General features: G+C 42.1%; 2 protein-coding genes across 2 annotated transcripts; one reads left to right on the plus strand and one right to left on the minus strand.

Annotated features, from left to right (window-relative positions):
* The first annotated feature begins 7 nt into the window (after positions 1 to 7).
* On the plus strand, positions 8 to 17,130 carry SLC25A32 (solute carrier family 25 member 32). The gene is made up of 7 exons (XM_066177579.1): positions 8 to 179; positions 3,004 to 3,154; positions 4,163 to 4,248; positions 5,461 to 5,621; positions 11,543 to 11,656; positions 12,196 to 12,341; positions 13,813 to 17,130. The coding sequence occupies exons 1-7, from the start codon at positions 8 to 10 to the stop codon at positions 13,946 to 13,948; spliced, it is 966 nt and encodes a 321-aa protein (XP_066033676.1). The 3' UTR covers positions 13,949 to 17,130.
* Positions 17,118 to 23,834, minus strand: CTHRC1 (collagen triple helix repeat containing 1). Its single transcript, XM_066177591.1, is given in 5 exon segments — positions 17,118 to 17,614; positions 18,776 to 18,992; positions 20,269 to 20,490; positions 23,524 to 23,816; positions 23,819 to 23,834. Coding segments are annotated over 5 exon segments (891 nt in total). The 3' UTR covers positions 17,118 to 17,471.
* Positions 23,835 to 25,332: the final 1,498 nt, after the last annotated feature.

A 25,332-nucleotide genomic window follows, 5' to 3' on the forward strand; every position in this document is an offset into this window, starting at 1 on the left:
GCCGGCGATGGGCACCGCGGGCCCCGCGTGCGCGGCGCGCGAGCCGGCGGCGCGGGAGCGGCCGGCGCGCTCCGTGCTGCGGCACGTGCGGCTGGAGAACCTGGCGGCGGGAATGAGCGGCGGCGTCCTGTCCACCCTGGCGCTGCACCCGCTGGACCTCGTCAAGATCCGCTTCGCAGGTGAGGCCGGACCGGCCGTCCCCCCGCCGTGCTGCGCTAAAGACGCGCCGCCGTGCCCGAGCTCGCCGAGCCCGGCCCGGGACCTGCCGGGCTTTCTGCCCGAAGCCCGCGCTGTTCTGCCCAAGCCCGCGCTGTTCTGCCCAAGCCCGCGCTGTTCTGCCGAAGCCCGCGCTGTTCTGCCGGTGCCGTGCGCGGGTGCAGCCCCACGGCTTGGAATAAACTGGCCGTAAGCCGAAAGGGACTGTCTCCGGTTCTCTTCCCTGCTATCCCAAAGCTTCTTGTCACTTGTAGGGACTGTAGAATGTGCGGTGTGCCTCGAGCTGCTTCCAGGTAGATTAGAGAGCTGGGCAGCCTCTCCCCCCCACCTTCCCTGACCATCAGTGCCAGAGGACACCGGCGGACTTGCCTGCTTTTAACAGGTGGATTGTCCCAAGCCCACGTTCAAAGTTCACCTTTATGCCTATGTTTTCAACACTCAAAGCGTAGCGGTAGTTTCGGATTAACCTTGGTTGTTAACAATAGTGGTATTGTTTTGCGGAAAACTCAAACAGTTTTTCCACAGGGAAACGTGGTGACTTCTCTTGACTTTTCTGCTAATTTGAGAAACTTGTCCACCATTTATCATATTCTCTTTCAGAGAGCTTGATACATTTTACTGTATTTTTGGATTGTTTTCTTAAATAGATACATGGATGTTTTAAGATCTCAACACCAAACTATCACAGAGGCGTTTCACAAAATTTAAAACACTGCATGCCCTAGTTGGGCACATCCTGGGCTGCATTAGGAAAAGCATAGCCAGCAGAAGGGCTCTTTTCTCTCTATTTTCTATGTGTAAGACTACATTGGAAATACTGTGTCTACTTTGGGGCTCTCCAGGACGAGAAGACAATTACACGCTGGTGTGATTCCAGTGGAGGCCACCAGACTGGTGAAGGGGCTGGAGCACATGGCATAGAACAGGCTGACAGAACAGGGTCAGTTTGGCCTCAGAAAAGAAGGGCTGAGGGGAGCTCAAATTGCAGTCTGTGACAATGTTATTGGAAGACACAGAGAAGGTAAAGCCAGATTCTTGGAGGTAGTTTGTAGGCTGAAAAAGAACAGGCACAAGTGTGAACATGGAAAATTCCAGGTATTTTACTGTGAGAATGGTCAAATACTGGAAAAGGTTACCCAGAGAGGATGTAATCTCTTCAGCCATGGAAACGTTCAAGAGTCAACTGTCGTGTCCCTAAGTAACCAGATCTAATTAGAGCTGGTTTGAGTGCAGGTTTGGATTAGGTGGCTTTTGGAGGTCATGTACTTTCACATGCTCCTTTGGGTTGAAAATAACAATTCCTATATTTTGTCTTCAACCAGGGAGCAGGAGCTGATATCAAAAATGAATGTTGAATCTGCCAAGATTCTTGGCAGCATCATTGACAGAAAGACTTGCATTCATGTCTCTGATTTCCCATGTTTTTTAATATGTTTATAAACTTGATCTAGTGTCTGCATGGTGAAAAGTTTCATAAATGTCTTTGGGAAAGGTCTAGCAACACTTATTCAGGAAGGAGAAAAGAGGTGTTTGTGTTCTAGTTTTGAGAGGTTGTCAGGGTGTTGTGGCCTTGTTGCACTGTGCTCAGCAAAAGCATTTTGTCTTTAATGCTCAAGTCTGTCACAATGTGCAATACCAGACCCCAAGTTCAAGGGGAATGAATAATAAATGTGGCACTGAACAGAAAATGCCAGTTTACCAGGATTAATTTTGATGGGGACACAAAAACTACACTTCTTGTAAAACTTTGAGATCAATTTTCAGTACAGTTGCAGTCTAGCCATACGTCTGTATTAAGAATGAAAGCTGCTGCTGGGTTGGCATAATAGAGAATTTCAGTCAGAAAGGAGCTAAGGAGTTCGCCCCCTACTCAGATAAGCTCCGCTTAGATCAGTTTGTTCAGTCTTCTGTACTAGAGTTTTGAGTAGCTCCAAAGATGCTCTTCAGGCAACTTGTTCAAGTATTTGACCACGCCTCTGGATAAAAAGTTCTGGTCAGAATTCCCTGTGTTTTGGCTTGTGTCTGTTACCTCTTGTCATCTCACTATGGATTGTACCGCATTATGTCATCATCAAGCAACTTACTCCCTTGCTGTTATGGTAGGTGTAATAGTAGTTACCACTCCAAGTTTTGTGGACATCCATGTTCTGCATGATCTGTCAGTCAAAAACTTGTGTGTTTTCTGTATTTTTGATGTGACGTTTTCTGAATATTTGGACAACCAGGTGTTAGGTTATTAGGTGGGAGAAGAAACCTTTGAGTATTCTGGTAAAAACTGACTTGGGAATCAGTAAGACATGACCCATTGCTTTATAGACCATTTTATAGAGAAAATTTGAATTTAAGGATTGTTACTTGGGACTTGTCTAAACAACTTGTCATCCGTATCACTTGAAATAAGATGCAAAATTGCTGGAGTGCTAAAAAAAGAGACAGAAAACTTCAAACATGCTGCTCATCAAAAATGCACAAAAGTGAATTTACTTAGCTTTGTCAGATTATTAGGAACTTTCCTCTTACTGAGCTACGGAGTTATCTGTGGTTTTTTTGTTTCTTTTTTCCCCGTTTTTTTTTTCCTAAGTTCTTGAACTCTAGGCTTTTAAAGCTGTAAACCCCAACTCTTGCATGCTTGTGAAATAATACTCTTGTAATACAGTTGATCAGTTAGGTTTCATGTTTTTTTATTTGTTGCTTGCTTTAGAGGCTGTGGACTTCTGTGTTGGCTTGGACTCAGCTGAACTTTATGCTTCCTGAAATGTTTTCCATTAGAATTTCTTTCTTTTGTAGTAAGCGATGGATTGGAGCTGAGGCCAAAGTACAATGGGATTCTCCACTGTATGACCACAGTCTGGAAGCATGAAGGACTACGAGGCCTGTACCAAGGGGTAACTCCAAACATGGTGGGAGCAGGGGCTTCCTGGGGACTTTACTTTTTCTTGTAAGTAGAACCGTAAAATGTGTCACACCCTGCACAATGTAGTGTTCAGATATACATTGCATCTTCTTTATGAGGTATAAAAATGTGCTGACTTACAAACTTGTCATTCTCTTAGCTAGTCCAGGTGTGCTAATGTTTATTATGGTTTGCTGTTTTAGAGTTTAAGCAGGTTGAGTCAGAGACCTGTTGCTGCGAAAATACTAAGGAATTCAAGAGGTGGTGATACTACTCGTAAGGAATTCTCTAAAAGTGCCAATACACTGTTCTTAAAACCTCATGAAAAGCAAGAATCTAAATTGATTTCGTAAAAGTTAAAGAACATGAGGATTTTTACTAAAACTAAGTGTTTGATTGTTTTTAATCATTATAGTGACGGGTTTTTCATCATTTTTTGTCAGTTGATGGCCTCTGCTTTTAAAGCCTGTTTTTTAATATTCTACTTTATTAACTCTGTTACTGTGACCTGATTTGCTGCTTATCCCTATTAATTTAAACATTTTAGGAATTAGTTAGCTAGCATGCCTATGCAAAGCTCACTTATCAGTTGTATAGACTCTGTTACTGTTGTACTTCAGTCCTTAAGCTTAACTGTAGATTGCTGTTGACACTTCATCTTCTGTTGACAATTTCTTAATTCACAAAGATTGCAAACTGGATCAAGAGAAAAAAGCTCAGTGTGTTTCCAAGCTAGAGGGTAGATACTTAGCACTGTGGCTCCCAATAAACTTCTTTTAGAAGTTAATTCTTGATATCTGATAATTTTCAAGATGCAGTCCCATTGATACTTACAGTTTAATTATACAATTTAAATATATACTACCATAGCTCACTTTGAATAGCTAACTGCTCAGAGATCAATTGATCAATTAAACAAAGGTAGTTTCGATACCTTTTCTTCAAAGGCTATGTACTGCCATGATCTTAGGTCAGATATGTCATTCTGGACTTGGGTTTTTTGTGATGTAGGTCTGTTTTCACCTTTACTAAATTATGTTGTACATTTTCCAGTTACAATGCCATCAAAGCTTACAAGAAGGAAGGGAAGATGGAAAGTCTCAGTGCAAGCGAACACCTAGTGTCAGCTGCAGAAGCAGGTGAGGTTAAATGCAAAGATTAATGTTCACTTGTAACCTTTCCATATGCTGTTACCTACCTTTCTCTGTCAGTGCAGCTTTTTCTTACAGGGGGCAAGTGTAAGTGTTCCAGCCCAAATGCAATAGTTTGTTGTCTGTAAATAAACAGAGATGTCTAGCACAAATAGATGGGTCACTGTGGTCCTTTAGCTTTGCACAGAATTAACGGTTGTCAAAACGTGTTTTGTCCTTGTTTTCATTCTGTCTACTTTCCATATTTAGTACTGTATTGGGCCCCAAAATGTAACTATAGAAATCTGCTGCTATCAGACTGTTAACTTGTTACATGTTTAACACTTGGACCTGGAAAGGAGGCGACCTATTGGATCATGGAATGGTTTGGGTTGGAAGGGACTTGAAAAAAAATCTAGTTCCAACCCCCTGTCATTGGCTGGGACACTTCCCACTAGATCAAGTTGCTCAAAGCCTCATGCAGCCTGGACTTGAACACTTCCAGAGATGGGGCATCCACAACTTCTCTGGGCAACCTGTTCCAGTGCCTCACCACCGTCACAGTAAAGAATTTCTGCCTCATATCTAATCTAAACCTACTCTCTTTCAGTTTGAATCATTCCCCCTTCTCCTGTCATTACGTGCTGTACAGGCAGTTTGGAAGACTTTTTATTAGGATTTTGAGGCATTAATGTTGCAATATAAGACATATTGTTTGACATGAAATATAGTAATGGATTCTGCTATAATGGCATTTTCAATAACATATAAAGCTGTAACAGGTTGTTGCTATTAATCTGTCAATATTATTAAGCAAATTTCTCATCACTGAGGTGTCCATTAAATTTTGAATTATTGTATTCTGAAGAATAACTCGGATAATCAGTGGTACATCAAGAAATTACGTTTCTTGTCTACTTCAGATTATACAGCTAACTGTGGAAAGGTGAAGCATAAAAGGGGCTGTACTAGGAATATGCAAAAATGCATGTGCCTTGCAAAAGTACCCCCAGCAGGACTGAATTGGTCTTGACTGTGAGCTTTGAAGGGAGAGAGAGGGAGCAATGGAGCACATAAACTTCACCTGTTTTAAACAATATGAGTGCTCTGGTAGGAAAAGTAGTTTTGTCATTGTAGAAGCCTGTGTTATATTGGACTGAACAAACTGGGAGAATCTGTAGAGTTGGCATAACAATGAGTGTAACTTATGTCTGTTCTCAGGAGCCATGACTCTCTGCATTACAAACCCAATATGGGTAACCAAGACTCGACTTGTGCTACAATATAACGCTGGCATGGATCCATCCAAGCGGCAGTACAGAGGAATGTTTGATGCTCTTATAAAGATATACAAGACAGAGGGCATACGTGGCTTATATAAGGTAATCACATTTAAGAAAAATATCAGGATTGCCTGGCACCATCCAGTAGCATGGTGAGACTTCTGAATATTTACCAAATGTTCTACCAAAAAAAAATTTAATAGCTCACTTTCATTCTGTGAGTCTTTCCCACTGAAGAATTGCAGCAAAAAGGCTTAGTCAGAAGAAAAGCCCCTTATACTGTTTATAAACTGCTTTGTAATTTTTTGAATCTTCCTATAATTAGAATTTGTATAAGCAGGGTAGCAACAGTGTAACCTATGTTGCTGCTAGTACTTCCTTGCATTTTATCCTTTATCTCTGTATTTCTAACATCTTCTGGAAGATAACATGACTAAAGTGCTTGCTAATTTTTTCTTCTGCAGTGGTTAGTTTCACAACTGCTTATTTGCCCTCTGGTTATAGATGTCTGTAATCTGTCAGCTCTAGATACATTAGATTTACAGACCTGTAAATACGGTCTGTGTATGTGTGGGTTTTTTGTTCCCTTTAATTTAGGGAAACAGATGGCAACAAGATTTGGACTTTTTGCCTCCTCCTCCCTTCAGGTCATGACATCAAGATGCATTCATCAGTGCCTGGAAGTTGTGAAGAAGCCTATTTTAGTTGAGTCTGGCTCTTCTCCTGCAAGTATTGCTGCAGAATCATAGAATCATAGAATGGCTTGAGTTGGAAGGGATCTTAAAGATATTCTTGTTCCAACACCCCTGCAATGTTAGGGACACCTTCCACTAGCCCAGGCTGCTCAGAGCCCCATCCTGCCTGGCCTTAAACAATGCCAGGGATAGGGAACAAGACCAGTTTCTAATAGAAATTGTCCTGATTACTGAACATTAGCTTCTTTTATTTTCAGTGAAAAATGTGATCTTTCCTATTCTGTAAGACATGTGTGCTTCATGGCAATGAATGCCAAATTCTAACACCAGGAACAAGGCACCTTACTTATTCCTAAATTGAAATTGTCAGGATTTCTGATTTGCCTGCCTGGATGTCTGCTCTGTTCCATGTAGATAAGTTCTGATTTCTTGGATCTGTTAGGTTTTAAGATGTCCTTCCACCCTTCTTTTCAGATTATTCGTGCGGGTAGCATGTGTCGCCTTTGGCACTAGACACTTCTTTGTAGTGTTAATCTGCAAGTGTGGGACTAAAGCAGCTACTTCCTTTGAAAGAGCAAATTACTTGCTTAAATCTCCAAAGAAGGTGACCTAAATAGGTCCTGAGTGACCTACATAAGTATGCACACTGAGCAACTTCCATTTGACGTCAGGACTCTCTCAGCCTGATCTATACTGGGGGAAGAGGCACCTCTTCAGGTGGCTCTTTGACTTGTACATGCTTTAGCCTTCCTCCATTTCAGTGTCTGGGGGAGTTTTTGTTTTTCTTGCTCTATTTGAAATTGTACAGTTGAAGCTTTGTTAATTGGCCTGAGTCACCGGAGTTGTAGTACATACAATTGTCTTCTTTTTCCTCATAATCTTCATTTCAGATAGCATTCCTTGTAGCAGATAAGGGGATCTCAGATAGTACCACCTTATTGTAAATGGAGTGATCTCAAATGGAACAACTTTCTCGGATAGATAGAATTGGAAGTAAAATCTGGAAGGAGTTTCTTTCTGTTTGAGATTTGTCTTCTAAAGAATGGTATTTCTGACCAAGCAATTCAATATTGCACTTAATTGCGCAGATGCTGTTAGTGATTTGAGCAAATCCTTTCAGTTCTTTGAGTTACAAACTGGTAATGTCAGGCTACATCAATCTTTCTAGCAGGGATCAAAGTTGTCTTTATTAGCTCTGCTGTGTATTGATTGTTTATCAAATATAGTTTGTCTGAATCTGGGTTTCTCAGTAAACTGTTCCTCTTGAAGTTGGCACAGTTTTGAAAAGGCAGGAGGAGTCTCCTTCACTTATTATCCCAGGAATCATCCAGTCAGGGATCTTCCGCACCCTCCATCCACTGGGCTTTGTCTTTTGGCCTCTATCCCCCTGATGACTGGGAGCAGAGCTGCTCTGCTGCACACCAGGCTGAATTTAAAAACCACTTGGGGTTGTGTACTTCAAACACACCCATGGGTCTGCTGGAGATCTGAGCTCTAAAAATTGCTGTGAAGTTGAATGTCATGCAACTGTCTTCACATTATGAGTGCTGTGTTGTTCTTTTCAAGCATAAGGTAGGAGTGACCAAACGTGGTAAAATAGTTGTTAGACTGTAGGATTGGTGCTTTTGGGAAAACATGAAATATCTCTGAGCTGTTGAGAAGGTGTTAGATGTACAGTCTAGAGTGACTGACTACTAAGACATCAGTGAGGAATGCAACTAACATCCTTCATGGCCTTCATATTTCTGTGTGTGCATTTTTGTTCTGTTTTTATTGATGATATAGAAGCAGCAGTTGGAAATAGAGCAATGCTTAATAAACAAGAGTAAAATACACAGGAAGTGTAGAAGATTTAAGGAGGTTAAAATGAAATCCAGGTTCATCAAGACTGAGAATAACAATGAAGTATGCTGACAACAGCTAAAGTCATAACAGTAATGTGTGCTCGTTGCCAAGTAAAATTTATTTGGACACTTCTGTGTTGTCATTTCACCTTTGGTAGGCAAGATTCTCTGCTCTGAGGGTAAAGTACTTTTTCTGGTCCCTCAAGGGCTAAGACACTTACCTCTCTTTATTTTGCAATGCTTTTGCTTCTGTTATTTTTCCTCCTGTAAACAGGAAGTTTGTAAGCTTTCTATATATTTGTACTTGTACACAGCAAAATCCACAGAGATTTGGCCATCTTGATTTTAACTGAAGTTGTGGGTTCTACACAGAGACATAAGCATAAGTGGCTTTCACTTAAAAGATGGTAACATTTTTCACCATGAAGGAATCAAGATGATAATGGTGACTCCAGTGTCTTGTCTGCACAAGTTGTCAGAGCAGGGCATTCAGATACTACAGGTCGTTGACACACTGAGAGCCCAAATGAAGGCAATGCTGGAAAGATTATGAGGAGTATTTGCTGCATTCTTTTGAAACATACAGCAGAGGCTGTGTGCTGGCTTGAGCGCTGTCAAACACTTCAGGCAGTGATGTGAGTACCACATCACCAAATGAATCTTGTTCCCTTCTTTACTAAGAAGCACAGGTTTTCCAGTGTGTACATTCGCTTTTGTTTTCTTTTTATTGTGATGGGCAACTGAAACACTAACCAACAGGACATATTCTTCTTGTCATGGATTTTCAATACTTGAAATGTTTTAAGCCAGCTTTAAAATATTTCTTTATTCCCACTGTCTGTGCTCAGAATTATATGCCATTTAATTTTCTAAATATTTATTTAATTCTATTGTTCCAATCCTTTAAAAGAGAATTCAAGCAGGACTTCTTTGAGGAGCTACTCATCCTGTCATGTCTTCATGGCAAAAATATTCTAGGCATATATTTCACATATTAAAGTAAAAAATAACAAGAAATACGTGAAGTTATTATAAAATCTTTACAGTCAGATTATGGATCAAAATAAATACTAAATTCTATCAAATTTTATGACAAGAAAGGATTTTGTATTTAATTATTCTAAGAATAAGAATATAAAATATGTTTCAAAAACTTTCTCAGCCAAGTTATTTCAGTGCTGTGAAGAAATGAGTTTTGCTTAGAAACATTTTTCCATAAGAATATGTTGTTTTCTATGATCAGTAGAAACCTGGGTCAGCTCCTATTTCACTGAAGCACATTGGCTGACAGTTGCCTCACTCCCTTCTTGCATTTTTTAATGTTGGCCCAACATTAAAAGTCCCTCAGTCTTTAGAAGCTTTTCTCATCAGCACAAGACTTAAAGCATGCTGGTATTTGTTTATGAAGTACAACCAGTAGATGCGTTAGGATTCTTCGGTGCGAGTTATCCAAATCTTCTGGCTCAAGTTTAAGAGTTTAGCCCTCATAAAAGACTGTTCAATGTTCTTCTTTTGTTGGCTGGGAAAGTATTACCTCATTCTTCTGTGATATAAATACATCATTCTAATTCTTTCCAAGTGTAGAACAATTACTTCTACTGTCTTTTAGTGATTTTACTGTCTAATCACCAGGAAATGTTTGTGAAAATTTTCCCTGCTATCACTGTCTATTAGTTTCATATTGTTCCTTTTTTTGCTGACCCAGATAATCTTTTCTTTGACATTTTTCATAATTTTTTTCTGCTCCTTCTGTTTTTGTATTACGTTTATTTTCTTCTCAGATCCAGGATTTCTGAAAACCAAAGTTGTCCTTCTCCTTCTGTTGGGGCCCTTTGGCTTCAAACTTCCCTTTGTGCTTACAACTGACAAAATACAGATATGTGGTTTAATTCCACTTGTTCTCATTTGGGGAAGTTTTCTTTCTGGGACTTTCACTAGCACTTTATGTATTTCACCAGTTTGTGGTCACTGATGGCGAGTTCATGACCGTTATTTCTTACTGTGAGAAGAAATTTATCCTCATGTATTAAAGAAATTCTAAAATATCATTTCCAGAATGACTGAAAAACTTTAGAAATCTATATGTATTATTTGGAAAGCTGATCCCTGAAGTGGTATTTTGTGTATTATCTGTGCAATTTTTGTGCCTGGTGTAGTTTTAGTTGTTGGGGGGGTTTCTGCAATTTAGGAGTTTTATTATTTTGTCTTGTTAATACTAATTCAGTGGACTCCTTCAGGGATCCCTTTTCTTTTTAACCTTCTCCAGGCTTTTAATCATATACTGATAAGTCTTTATTCAGCATTTTGGGCTTCTCTTTAATCTAACACAGAGTTCGGCGTCTGGGCACATTTTTAAATTCCTTTTGCTTGCCTCAGTGGATCATAGGAAATAAAACTGTTCAATTTTTTTTTTTTTTTTAACTTTGTTTCTTTGGGTGCTTTTAACCACATTTTTATCACTTACTCCATTATAATTGTCCCCCAACAGTTTGCAGCAAGCTTTCAATCCCTTTTTGGCCAAGATGATTAACCCCCCATTTATTTGTGTTTTTTAATGTAAGTGACAAACTCTTCCAAAAGAGAATTAGTGCATTTCAGAACCCATGCAGCTGGCAGCTCATTTTTATGGAGCTTGTCCTGCTTCTGGGGCAACTCCTGCCTTCTCTTTCTTGTGGAGACAGTTCAGAAAGTACCTCTTTTCTCCCTTCATTTCAACTTTTTTGAAGCTCAAGGTTGATGTATATTTTCATGTGTTTGTGTGTGTAAGAAAGACAGTGCTGGAGCAGCTCACTCTCTTCTCCTACAGGGACATGGTGTGGTGGTGGACATGGCAGTGTCAGGTTTATGGTTGGACTTGATAATTTTAAAGGTCTTTTCCAACCAAAATGATTCTATGATTCTATATAGACACAAACATGTTTAGTATAGAAATATATATCTCTATATCTATATCTATATATACACCATATACACATATTTATGTAGAGACACAAATGCAAACACATACATATCTATTTCCCTGGCTCAATCAAAATAATTTTTTGTACCTCTGCTCCCGATGGCCCTTCTCTGAGTTGCCAGCATCTGTCATTGTTTTCCAGGCTCAGGTGGGAACCAGACCCCTCAGTGCCAGTCTCTGGAAAGGGAGCAGGCACTGAGCAGCAGATTTGCAAGACCACAGCTTGGTTTGTGATCTTGCAATCCTAATCTGTGTTTCCAGCTTGTGCTCTGTGAAGTGGAGTCCCTGGGCCACTTGTTTTATCTCAGTGACTCAGTAGGTGACTTTAGGCTGTATGTCAGAAAAGTAGCATTTAGTAAGTGTGTGATGCCTGCTCTTAAGAATGCCTGGGTCAGACTGCAGCAGCTGTGCAGGCACAGTCTGTACATTAAGGGAGGACAAATGTAGGTGTGTGAGCTGTGCTCTGTCAAGTTGTTTAGGTTTTGTGCATTATCCCTTAACCTTGTTTTATCCTTTTTTTAGGGATTTGTGCCTGGTCTGTTTGGAACATCTCATGGAGCACTTCAGTTCATGGCCTATGAGGATTTGAAAGAGAGATACAACAAGTATAGAAACAGAGTATCAGATACAAAATTGGTATGATGCATGAAAATAAAATTATATTGTGGCATGTCAGTAAATAGAAGTTGATTCCATTTGTTGGGTTATGCAGCAGCCAGATGTACAAAGTATTGGTAAATTAATTGAAATGCAGAATATATAGAAGAAAATTTTTAGGATCTAGCAACTGGTTTTTACTGTTTTTGAAAACCAGCTTCTTATTTTGACAAGTGTTTTGAGAATTTTAGAGGAAGGAATGAGGGTTTTTTTCTTACTTTGTGGAACCAGAGGGAGTGGTATTAAACCCTGGAAAACCCTTTGGGTGCAACTTGGGCAAAGGTAGCTAGTTTTGGAAGTGTTTCTCTTGATGGGAATGGGAAGGCACAACACGGTTTACAGTCAATTACTTGTAGCACTGCACGTAGTAAACACTGGCATCTTTTAATCTGTTGTATTATAAGGGGAAAAAGTCTAGAATATTGTTTGTTCGTACATTTAAAAATCAAATAAGATTTTGGGAACTGGCTAATTTAATCCATACCTAAGGCAAGCCTGAAAATTTTTGTTGCTTTTAGAACACTGTGGAATACATAATGATGGCAGCTGTATCCAAAATATTCGCTGTGGTAGCAACATATCCCTATCAAGTTGTGCGAGCTCGTCTCCAAGACCAGCATAACACATATTCTGGAGTGTTTGATGTGATCCGCAGGACATGGAGGTAGGTGTGCAAAATTAAAAGCCTGTATGTTGGAAACCGAGTTTTACAGAATCAGAGCTACCTTTACTGACTTGCAGAACCAGTACAGGTCAGAGCAAACAAAGTGTTAGTTGTACAAAGTCATATTGTGCAAGATGCCACCAACACCAGTAAGCTAAGGAGAGGGGAGGAGATAGAGAGTCAGCGCCCCCCTGCAGGTTTATTTGTTTCTGTTGTTTATTGTCTCCCTTCTCCAGCAAATTTCACAGGCTAAAAAATAAATAACGTTGTCATGGCCAGTTTGGGACACTAAATGAAGTCTCTCTTGAACTGCTTTAGCTTATCACATAGGACAGGAGCGTTGTGCTGCTGGGAGTTGTGACTAATCCAAGTTCCTGGCAAGGTGAAGTGAGCTAGCTAGAGCTGATTATACTGATGTCTCTGGGTTACCCTGGGGCCTGACTGCATTTGCAGTCTAGTCCCAGCTTCCTCTAGGACCTTTAGAGACCTGTGACCTCACATCTGTTCATATCTTCTCACAAACCTTTCCTGAGCTCCACAGCGCAGGGGTGAGTTTTCAGGCAGACCTGCGTGGTTATTGAGGGTGGCCACCTCTGCATGTGCATCCATTGCTTTGGGCAGAGCTTTTGGGTTGCAGGATATTGCTGGAGAGATGGGAATAGAGTCCTGGGCCAGCTGAATTAAGTGACTGAGGCTGTGTTGTTCCAGGAGCACCTGTGGTTCAGAGGCCGAACAACCATTTGATAACCATTCTGTACAGAGGCTGTTAAAACCATTCAGAGCAAAAATAGCTCTGATGTGTCAGTGCTGTGCCCTTCAGTGCTGCAGGCTACAGGAAGGCTTATTAGTTCTGGTAGAGTGTAGTACAACCATTCTGGAGCCACTGCTGTGCTCATGATGAAACAAATGTGACTTAGGGAGGGTAGTGTAAACCACAGCCAAGCATGTCTCAGGATCTGTTTACTCATCCTTCCAGGTGTCCTAGGCCTGTGAGTCCTGCACCTAAAAAGCTGAGATTTAGTGTCTCTGAAACTTTTTAACAGCCCTAGCATGACACACTGATTCAAATTGGGTCAGATTAGATTCTCATTTATTGGCCATTAGAATCAAAATTCTGGAGGGGATGCTTAAATTCTCAAAAAATGAATGCTGACTTTTCTTAGTTGTTTAGCCAGTCCTTGTAGCATGAAGAAAGATAGTAAATTGTTTTCTACTTAGACAGTACCCACAAAAAGACACTCAAAGCCTGGGCTAAATAACTGTTCTACATAACACTATTACATGTTCAGGAGAAAAAATGATGAGTTAATACTTGATGCACTTTAACCACTATCTGAAATTGTAATTTTGAACCTGAAGTACATCTCTCAATGAGAGAGTGAGAAATAAAATGCTAGGCTTTGTTTTATGTCTGATTTTTTCTATTAAAAGACATTAATTAAAACAATTTTTTTTTTTTTTGTCTTTGAAGGAAAGAAGGTGTTCATGGATTTTACAAAGGAATTATACCTAATGTGATCAGAGTGACTCCTGCCTGCTGTATTACATTTGTAGTTTATGAAAATGTGTCTGGCTTTTTACTTGGTTTTAGAAAAGAAAATAATTAAAGGTATGAACTTGTGTTCCTAGGAAGGAATAATCTATCCTTTATTTTTTATATTTATGATCTGGGAGAAATTTAGTTCAGCAGTCTTCTTTGACACTTTGAATTGATCTGGTATTTTGAGGAAAGAATGTAGAGACAATAAACTCTGCCAACATCTCTCCTGTGGAATGTTCCTGCATTGCTGCCTTCCTCTCTGAATCAGCTGTGTCTGCTTGAAGCAGATGTCTGCAACTGTGAAATAATAGTGCTGTGACTGGGTGAAGGCAGCTGCACAGCAATCCCATTCATCCTGGCCTGTCTGGAATAACCCACTAAGCAGTTTCAACAAGTCTCAAGATAACAGTTGCTGAAATTCTGCTCCTGCACAAGTGGAAAACTTCATGTGAAAGCAACCCTGGGGCCTGTCAAAACTTAATTAAATCTCTGAGTCTCATTAAAACAAGGAATGTCACCTGAATCCTCCTCTGTGTTATTCGTCAGATTTTAGGATATGGAATGCTCCAGACTCCATTGCTTATCCAACACAAAAATGCTGCCTCAGTGGGGTGCAGTTTGGAAATTGAAGTTGTTTTTTTAAAACATCTGTCCATTCTTGTGTTTGAATAATTGCAAGTCTGATGAAACTCAGTTCTTGTCTCATACCAGGACAGACTTGCACTGTGGTTTTTTACTTGGTTTTAGCAGCAGACTGACGTGCTAAAAGTGCATACGTTGCTGGCCACTTAATTAGTTTTCTCTCTCTTTCATTCTCTCTCCATCTCTCTCTGTGCCAGCCTGTGTTCATTAGTGATACCTCTGACCAAATATTACTAAGTAAAGGTATATTTGAAAGTGAGCTTACATTTTAAAAATGAGGATTTTTTTTTTCTTGTAATCCCATAGTGATGCAGTGTTTAAATAATATAGCAAATAAGATCACACTTGCTTTCAATAATATTCTCTGAAAAAAAAAGTTTCCAGTCTAAAAAAATCCTGTGAACAGGACTTTCTTCAAAAAAAAAAAAAAAGGGAACAATCCATTAATGTCTTCTGATTTGGTTTAAGGAAAAGATTAAGATATTGATTGCTAACTTACTGGTAAATTATAGTACATCTCAGTAAATTTGTATAATAATTATGGGGTTTTTCCACACCAATAATTGCCATCAAGGATATGTACTTTTTAAAGTTCTAGGTTTGATGGTTTGGGGTTTTATTTCTTTAAGAAAAGACATTACTGACCCTAACATCTGCCTTCTGCTGTCTGTAAGAAGATATTAAGTATCTAGTAAGTATCATTTAACCAGGAAATAAGTTAGCAGAGGCTATCCAAGAGTCAGGGGGAAATCATCAGTTACATAGGGAGCAGAGTAATCACTTTAGAGAAGCTTCCTGTTTACCAGACTAACCTAAAGCAGAGAGCAATTTTTAATAAAAAATTAACAGATTAGGGACCTGGTTTAAATTTTAAGTTAAAATCTGGAAAGCTACAGAAACTACTCAGCATTTTGAATCTATGTTCAGCGATCCACTTGCTTGTTTTTGTAGATGCTATTGCCACATACCACGTTTTGTGTATTACTAACTTTATTAATAATTTACACTTCCACAATCCCATCCCTTCTAGTGATACAGTTGATAATCTCATCAGAAAGAATAATCTCATCTGGGGCCTGTATGGCTGGCTTTGGTTTTTATTACAGAAGGTTCTGTGTGTATTTAGCTGGAGATAAATTTGCTGGAAGTTTACCAAGTAAATTATGTAGATCCATAACAGCAGCTTCTGCCTTTGGAGGGTGCTTGCCGGGGTTTGTGTATGTTGTGGTACGCAGAATGAATTTAATAGAACACTGAGTTAACTCCACCACCTAGGGTCCAAAATATATTGTGAAAACATATGAAAACATCATAAAAGAGAAAAAGCTGTGCATGTACTACCCTGGATTAGTGTGCTCTGGGCCCAGAGCAGCTTACCCGTGCTTTAGGATAAATGCAAAGACAGGCTGCGAGCGTGGCACAATCACTCACTGTATGTTAACTGGCGTTCTGTGAGTTCACACCACAGCTCAGCTCATAGTAACTTGTTTGTGTTCAGATACCTTAAAACCGTCGTCCAAGCCAGTGAAAACATTACAGTTCTTCACAGACAAAATACTGGCTGTGTAACTTGCTGGCTTGCAGCAAATCTCACACGCCATCTTGCAGCTGGGCAAGCCCGAGTACTCCCCTCACTGCAGGTATCCCCCCTGGTATCTGCAACAACAGCTACAGGCAAGAGCTACCGCCCAAGAGATGCCTGGGGGAAGTCTTACAGCCTGTTCAGAAAAGAAGATGAGATTTAATCCTAAATAGCTGAAATAAATTCATTATCTCAGATTTCATGGGGTCTTTTCCTTCTAATTTCCGGGAAGAGTGGAGATTTTTGCATGTTGTACATGCTTTTTGTGAGTTTTTTATTTCATTAATGTAAAATTGATTTTGTAATACAAACACGACTATTGTTTCTCTTTAGAAGGTGTACAATTTTTAAAAATATTTGAGTATGTCACTTGCAACATTTGGAAGAAAATACCTAGAACACTTAAGTTTATTATGGTCTGTTGGCATGATCGATGTTGTCACTTCTCAAACAGCTGTGACATCATTGTTTCACTTTACCAGTTCATTTTTTGAAAGCTTAGGCATTTCAACCTGCCTTGTTTCTGTATCTTCTAAACTGTTTAACATATCTAGCTTTTAACCAACACCAAAGTGATTCTGTATATCTGTATATCCAAAAGGCTAAATCAAGGAGAATTATTTTATTGAAGCAATGAAATGAAGTGTTGTAACTAAAATCATTTAGTGTCTGCATCTTTGTAGTGGAGACCAGTCATAGATGTTACACTGAAATCTAGTCTATAAAGCAAGAAAGGGAAGGAGGTCTTAGATAGTCTGCTTTTGCTCGGTTATTCATAATGAGGTATTCAGCACTTACCACATTGTCTAGGTCACAGTTAAGTCACCAGGAGTTTGTTGAGAGACAGGACTGTGACAGCGAGGCATCCTTTTCTGCAGTCAAGTTTACAGGAGTGAATTTTGTGTGTTTTCTGAAGGCTAAAGCCGACACCTGATTTTACTTTCTTAGAACTTTACCCATAAAGCCTTTTAAAAAATCATGTGTCATAACACCGTGTAAAATACATTAAACAGATTAATGGTCAATAAAATAAACTGTTGTTTTTGTTGGTTTTTTTTTTTTTTTTTTGTAAAAGGTCTTATTTATTTGATACAAAAAGTTACAGTTAATTCTAAAAACAGTGGTGGTATTACGTCAAAAAAGAAATTTAAAACATTATTTAACTTGGTTTTGATATTTGTATTCTAAAATGATTATTACAAAAAGCCTCTGCCGTGTGCAAAACAGGACAAAGGCTACAGATGCAAGGCTTTGGTGCCTTTCAGTCCAGTACTTGCATCCAACTCTATTGAATAAATTCTGAAAAAAATAGTACAAAATTTAAAAAAAAAAAATTTAAAAAATGTATTATAAAAAGGGAGGGAAGTTATTTTGGCAGTTCTTCAATGATGATTCGGGAGACTGAATTCCATCCAGTAGAAGCATCTCCCCGTGGATAATCTGAGCAGGTCCCAACCCAGATGGCAATATCCACCAAGCCAGCATTGATCCCTTCGCACAGACCTTCCACTGGTTAGAGACAAAAATCAGGTTACCTCAGCAGACACAATCCCTTTGTATTTCACAACTGAAGGTGGACACAAGTACTTAAGAACAGCAGTTTGTTGCAAGCTTGTGCTATTTAGTTAAATGTGAACAGTTTATAGAATATTAGAACAATTTCAGAAATAAAGATTCTTATGTAGATGTGTGGCAGCATCAGTTACAGCCGTGCAGTGCTTCTGTCCATTCTGCTGTTTGACACTCATTGCAGTGCCTGAAGCAGATCACAATCCACAGGATGGCTAAAAGGGACATATACCTCCTGCTTTAAAATACCCAAATATACACTCTGGGAGCTGGAATATGGCTTCCTACCCTTCCAGACGTCTTTCTAGCAATGATGGGAGGCGGAGGGGGCAGAGCCATCTCTGGTTTACAGCTAAGCCCTGTCAAGGTGATTCCCACCCTGTAAGCTTTTCCACTCCTAAGTCACTGCTTCTGTATAAAGTTCCACTCCTGGTGCCCCACTAGCACCACTAGTTGGAGGTGGGGTAATAAAGACCAGTCAGCTCTATCCCTATGCTGAAAAAATCCTATAATAGCTCTAGACCTTACATTTTATGTAGTCATGCAGCACAGGGGGGAAAATGGAGAAAGGGCACAGACTTTACATTCCCTTTTCTTAGTGTCAGATCCTTTTATGTTGAATGAATTCACTAAATTGCCTCTGCTAAGCAAATGAGTAATTGCTCCCAGATATTTCACTTTGGAGGTACTTTTGTGCCCCACCTGAAATCAGAGTAGAAATTGTAAGAAGAATGTCTCATTTTTTGCACAGATAATGGGCAAATATCAGTATTTTAAGCCAGGATGACACTGTCTACTTGGCAGTAAACCTGTTTCTCCATAGGCTAATACAGCACAGAATGTCTCCGTATTCATGTTGTGGCAGAGATCAGTAGACCTGTCTGGACAGAAATCTCTTCCATTTCTAAATCTCAGAATATAAATACCCCGAAAAATACCACAGCAAGAAAGTACCACTTAATAAATAATTGTAATACTGTTGCTTATCAATAGTCAACTCTGAGGTGGCAGAGTAAGGGGAACAAGTGTGAGTTGGCCAGTCTCTGCCTTTGGTAGCTGCTACTGCCTTCTACGCCCCCTCTGCTCTCCCAGCATACGTACCTGAAGAAGTTCTGTGTATGTTAATAGTAGAATTCAGCTCTGGGCTTCCTTGATCTAAGTATATTATGGCTTCGATAGGCAGTGGGCCGGCACACTCCGCCCCGTTGAAGGTGAAGTACCAGCGCTGACAGCAGGCGCTCCTGCACTTGAGCCGAAGGGAGCCGCTGAAGAGCACGCGGAGGGCGCTGTTGGAGCGCATCTTGGTAAAGGTACATTCCTGCCGGGAGACGAAAGTGCCTTGGTACAAACCTCTGGGGTTGAGCCGATTTGTTTTCTATATATTTGTATTTAGGACACAGATTTAGGGATATATTTCTTTCAAAATGGTATAGCTATTCTCTTTATTCTCTAGGAGAAAAAGAAAATAATTAGACCCTGGAAAATCACTTGTGGTGCAAAGATGGAAATCAGAACAACGCCTTGTAGATGGTGAAGGAGAAACAGATTCTGGAAATTCTTTATTTAGATAACACCTGCTGTTAAGTTGGTAGCTTAGTTACCTTCTGGGATTTATGTGAAGGGATACAAGCTCTCTGAGAGCTGCACTCAAGCCACAGAATCACACAATCATAAGGATTAGAAGGAACCTCTGAGGATCATCTAGTCCAACCCCCAAGTCCCTGCATAACAAGACAGCACAGTTTCTGTCTCTACTAACAGAAATCCTGGACTTAACGATTATCACAAGACTTCTGAGCAGTTTATATCCAATAAAAGCTCCACTACTGAAAAATAAATACTTTCAGGTTTTTAGATGGTTGTTAACCTGTCTTCAAAATGCTGGATATCATGGGAGACAAAAAACCAATCAAACAAAAAAAGCTAGGGACAGTTCTGCAAGTGCAAGGCAGTCAGGGAGTCTACTGAAAAAGTTGATTCTCCCTCTAGCCACAGCACATCAGTGAAACTGCTATGATCACTCTTTGCTTTGCTTCATAGCTGGGTTTGAGCAGGGATTTTTTTCTAAAAGTTTTACACCCGGAGCTGTAGTGGAGGACAGACTGTGTCAGTCTGGGTGACACTGGCAAGTCTGCTGCTGAGCAATGCTGATCCTTTGCAGTAGCATCCTGCAACTGAGTTTCAGTGAACAACCACTTTGAAGCAAGAGTTATAAAGACAGGTACAATTAACAGATTAAAGATGTTCACCAGTTCTTAGGATTAAAATGGTAAAAACCTTGCCCTGTTTTGGGCAAGCTTGAGGTACCTTTTTAGTACTGTGACTTTCAGCCTTACAGTTACAGATCTGGTCTACTACATGTACTCTTACACCAGCTACAAAATTCTTCCAAAATCCTATTCCAGAAATGAAACAGGCACATAGCTGAAGCACAGCTGAGAGGAATCCTAAGTAGCTAAGCCTTTGAGAAGTTCACCCTTGCATGCAGAAAAAGGCCCCAGCAGGAAATCTGTGAGGTGGGTGCTGCCAGCTCACAGAGGCAGACCTAGGGCCCGCTGTGGTTGGGGCAGCCCCTCCGGGCAGAGCCGACTTACCGCGATCTTGCCGAGGTCGATGCCGTAATTAAGCGCGCTCCACGAGCACTGCTTGAAGTTGGGCGTCCAGGACTCCTCAATGCTCTCGCGCATGCACTCGCCCTTCTCCCCTTTCAGCCCATCCCGTCCCGGGATCCCAGGTGTCCCAGGGATCCCATTGACTCCTGGGTTTCCATCCCGTCCAGGAACGCCACTGGGGCCTTGTAAGCACATGCCATTGTACTGGAAGACAGAACAGATCTTGCTGCTTCTATCCCTTAACTCTGAGGCTAGCCAAGTCAAACACAAATGACAACAAAACACAAACCCCTGCTGTGCCACAATGGGCTATTTCTGCATCTCCGAGAAAATGGCTCCATAGAAGAAAAAAAAAGAATAAATTTTCAAAGATAAGCCAGCAGAATTTGTTGTAAAATAAGCTGCCAATTTTTTTAATGAAAAGATAAGTCCTAGAATTAAAAATTTACCTAGTCCAAGTTTAAAACCTGTTGGAAAACCTTAGAAGAGTCAAAACATTCCAATAGAAAAACCTTAAAAAGAAGTCACATGTTAATAGTTGCTTTCTCCTAACCCACCATTACTTGTATAATTGTCTATGCTCATACGTTTTCATTATTATAATTCCTTTTTTTTTTTTTAAAGAAAATTTTCCATTTCATAGGCAGCAAAGGTTAATGCCACTTTTCTTCTGTCACTGCTCTTCTGGTACACAACGACATCATGATCAAGCACCACAATTCAGACTCCAATATGCACACAAATGGATGGTGATATGGATGTGGGAAGCTGCACCCTGGAATAAAGCGGAACTCAGGAACCCTGTCTGTAATAGTGGGAAGGCACATGTGGGAGGAGGGCACACTAACATCCTTCCTAACATCCCAGTATTAGGAAAGGTCAAATGTTGCTCTCCCAAACGCCATGTTAACACAGATTGCCTTCATACTTTATGAAACTTGGGATTGCCCACCTTGGAGAGCAGGTTTGTGAAGCCCAGAGCTCCTTTCCCCAGCAGCCTGAGTGCTGGGGTGTGGGAGGAGCACTGGTGACAGCCAGCACAGAAATGCTGAGCAGGAGCCTGCAGGGGCTGGCCATGGCTTTTACTTCATGTGCTCTTTCCCATCTGGTGACTGGCTGCTTCCTCCAGTCTTCTTCCCAAATCCTCACCGATAGTTGTATTTGTCACATTTATTTGTCTTCATCTAGTTTAAAACACCTAATCCCCACCTGTTTCAAGAAGAAACAGTGCTGCAGCTATTCTCCCTTATGCCAGCCATGCCCTTGTCTGCACTGCAGGAGCTGCAAACTACAGCCCCTGCCCTCTTTCCTTTGTCAGACTGGTGAGTTTTCTGCACTGAGGCTGTGCCTTTTCACAGGCTCTGGTGCAAAAACCAGCAGAGCCATCACAGCCTTAGCTGGAGCCACACCAAAAGTAAAATCAGTGTGTCTATACATGGAGAGGTCTAACAAGAAGTCAGATGAGGGTTTGACTAATGGTTGCTAACTTTCCCTTCCTACCTTCACCAAAGAAAACCCTGCTGGCTAAAGGCAGTGGAAATATTGGAATATTTTCATGAAGAAAATGGCGTTTTAGAAAAGTTAGCCGAAGAGAAGGCTGCTTGGCAAAGCACACACCAACCCGGGAGAACAATGCAAGGATACTTCTATTTCACACAGCAACAGTTATCTGGTTTTGCTGTTGCTTTCCCACTCTATTTGTAATAGTGTCTGGCTCTGGCTTTTGCATGTGGTTACTCACCACACAAACCCTGGATGTGGAAATAGGCAAGAGCTGGGGGCAGGCCAGGGCTCTGGCCTATTGCCCCCCATCCCCAGAGACACCAAGAGGGGTTGGCCTGCCTTCAGAGAAGGAGCTGCCACCCACAGCCGGACAGGGAGAGCACCTCAGCCATGGCACCTCTCAAAAAATAAATGGGAGCACAAGAATCACCTGGGCTTTGGGCTCCACTCCAACTAAAATTGTCTGTCTTGCCAAGTCAAGGCTTTTTCATGCTTTCTTAAGCTGGGAATGCATAAAACATATTTTAAACATCCACTAAAGGCAGGATCCCCCCCTTTGGTCCTGCCTCCATTCTGCCCTGGCGGGGCTTCTGCTGAAGCAGTCCGTACAGCTGGGCTGTGCATGAGTCAGCTGCCATTGATTTACCCGCACTTTGCTGCTCACTCTGTTGCACACAAAAAGCACGGAGCAATTTCAAAGAAATGAGGGACTCTAAAATACTGCTCAGAAAATGTTAGCTCATCCATGTGTACAGACTCCTTATTCTCAATGCAATTCAATTTCCACAATAAAAGTGAAAAGGCAATGAATAGTGTGAAAGGGAAGGAGCTTTGCTAGCAGTGGTGCTTCCAGCACATCACTTTAGGGGATCTCCCTAGAGATCACGGGAAAAATAGCCATACCACTGATTTTCTATAGAAGGTGAACGGCAGTCCAGCAGCTCACAGAGATACCTTCACATCTGCTTTCTACATTCCAAGGACTGGAAAATTTCCCTCCTGTCATCTATCCCTGAGATGGGATAGTCCCAATGCATTCAGGTTTCTAGTAGCAATGGAATTGCAAACAGTGGTGTGCAGTCTCTGCCGCCAAAGGAAATAATGCATTCATGCGCTCGGTAAGCATGCAGACAGTTTTTAGAGCATGCAGACAGAGTTTCTCATTACTATTGATCCACTAGCAATTTAAGAGCTAAACAGCAGTTAACTGCTTATGTTGGAAGGAGCTAAACAGCATTTACTACTTATGTTGGAAGGGTTGTGAGATTTCGGCGTTGCCCGTGCAGCAGGACCCAGCCCACGGCGCTGCCTCGGCTCCCGCCGCGAAGTTCCCCGGCACCGGGAACGGCGGGGAGTGCGGGCTCTCACGGCCCCAGCCGCCATCCCCGACCCTGGCCCGACGAGGAAAGCTCTAAAGCACACACCGGGGTGCCGAAAGCCTGCGGTTTGTGTCAACGCCCGTCCAGCGCCTTCTCCGCATTTTCCTGATTCAGCACAACAAGGGCGCAATTAACTGAACCAAGAGATGCCCAGCCGCGCGGGACCGGCGCTGCCCTGCCTGGAGCAGCCACGAGAGTTTTCGAAAGCCTCTGATCTATCGCTTTTTTTCATATCTTTGCGAAAACAAAGCGGCTGCGTGGCTCCTCCAGCCACCCCCCCCCCCCCCCTCGCCCGCACGGCTCCCCCAACACCTCCGCCCGCCCCGCTCCCGGTCCCCAGCCCCGCCGCCCTCACCACGTCCACCACCTCCCGCTGGCGGAGCGCCTTCTGCTTCCCCTTGGGGCTCTCGGAGCCGCCGCGCGGCGGGGCCGCCGCCAGCAGCAGCGCCAGCAGCAGCAGCAGCGGGGCGGCGGCGGCGGCCGGGGCGCGGGGCATCGTGCGGGCCGGGGATGCGCCGGGGCCGGCGGCAGCAGGAGCCCGGGTCCCCCGCTCGGGCGGCAGCGCGGGGATAAATGAGCCTTTCAGAGCGCACAGCCCCAGCTCCCTCCCCGGGGAGGCCGGGAATTTCCATCCCGTAACCGAGCGAGGCGGCCAGGCAGAGCCATCCCCCCGCTGCCATTGGCACGGCGCCGGGGCCGCCCGCCCCTCGGGCCGGCCCCGCCGAGCTTTCCCCGGGCCATGCCGGAGCCCCCGGCGGAGCCTGGCGGCGGCAGCGCGGCGAGGCCGTTCCCGGCTCTCCCGGAGCCCCTCCCGGCTCTCCCGGAGCCCCAGGCAGCTCCCTTCCAAGTCTTCAGGTGTTTGCTAGGCAGCCGAGGACTCCTTTCCGATGAAGGAGTTGTCTCTGCAAGAAACCGCCTAACGCCACAGCGGGATCCTGATGCACCGTGAGGGGAAACTGTGATAAAGTAACAGCTGGACATCAGTCACAGATTTCGTTTTAACAGAAGTCAAGGTAAGGACACAAAATCCTTCTGAACAACAGGGGATTTTGGACTTTTTCGAAAAACCTGGTATTGCCAGACTGAACATTGTCAATTTAATAACAGGAGGAAAATTCTTGGTTACCCAGTGTAAACCATCTCATATTGATTTCATTTAAAATCATGCTTTGCTTTTCATCACTCTAGAAATGAAAGCACTGTAAAATAAAGGATGTGATATGTCCTCAAGAATTCAAAATAGAAAAAACAAATGTTTGAGAGGTAGCTTCTGTACACTGCAAACTTCATGGGACATGTAGAGGTAGAGTTTCCAGAAGGGGGAGATAAGTTTCAACTTTTTTTTTTTCCTGAAGTATTTAACAAAACCACACATTTCTCCTGCAGGAAAAAATGCTACAAGAAGTTGAGTCATTCAAATAGGCTGCATTGAACCACATTTTTGTGTTGACTGAACCCCTTCATGTGGCTCTGCACTTCAAGCCACTTCTGCCTTTCTCGCCTTTCCATGTTTGTGCTGGTGGAACAGCAGCAGTGAAGTGAGATCTACACCGCAGGTCAGTCACACTGCTGCCATCAACCCCATCACACACTGTCCTGAGAACTGGGACTGATGTCAGCCACATTGCTGAGGTGAGGGCTCCTACCTTGTGAAGAAGGGCAGCGTTACACCCTGCCAACTTGAAAAAACAGCTGGTAAATAATTGTTCCCCTAAACCAGCTGGGAAAATTTATGGAATGATGTAAATCCTTAATTGTAACAATTGCTTTGGTGACAACCTCAGTCAGCATCCACAAACACATACAGGCAGAGGCTTCATTGAGCAACTGTGCAGTGCTGACAGCAAACCCTGCTGCCTCTGGCTTGTACTGATGGCAGGACTGTGAAGGTGGTAATGTTTGATTTCTGTGTCACCTGCATGTTCACACAAGTGTCCTTACCAAGGGCTGAGGATCCTCAGCATCAACACAGGCTGTTGCTAAGGCGTGTCCCTTCACAAGGTGCCAGATTTCTGCATTACAGAATTAATTTCCTCAGGCAAGGTGCAACAGCTGAAGTGCACAGTGCAGCAGCACTGCACACCTTCCTAAGGCAATCACTCAGGATTTTAGAGAAAAAAATTTGCATGGACATTCACAGTTATTTCCTCGCCTGGGATTGGTC

Source organism: Chamaea fasciata, unplaced genomic scaffold (genome assembly GCF_029207755.1).
Source record: "Chamaea fasciata isolate MVZ Bird 193981 ecotype frontalis unplaced genomic scaffold, bChaFas1.0.hap1 SCAF_1, whole genome shotgun sequence".
NCBI classification, from domain to species: Eukaryota; Metazoa; Chordata; class Aves; order Passeriformes; family Sylviidae; genus Chamaea; species Chamaea fasciata.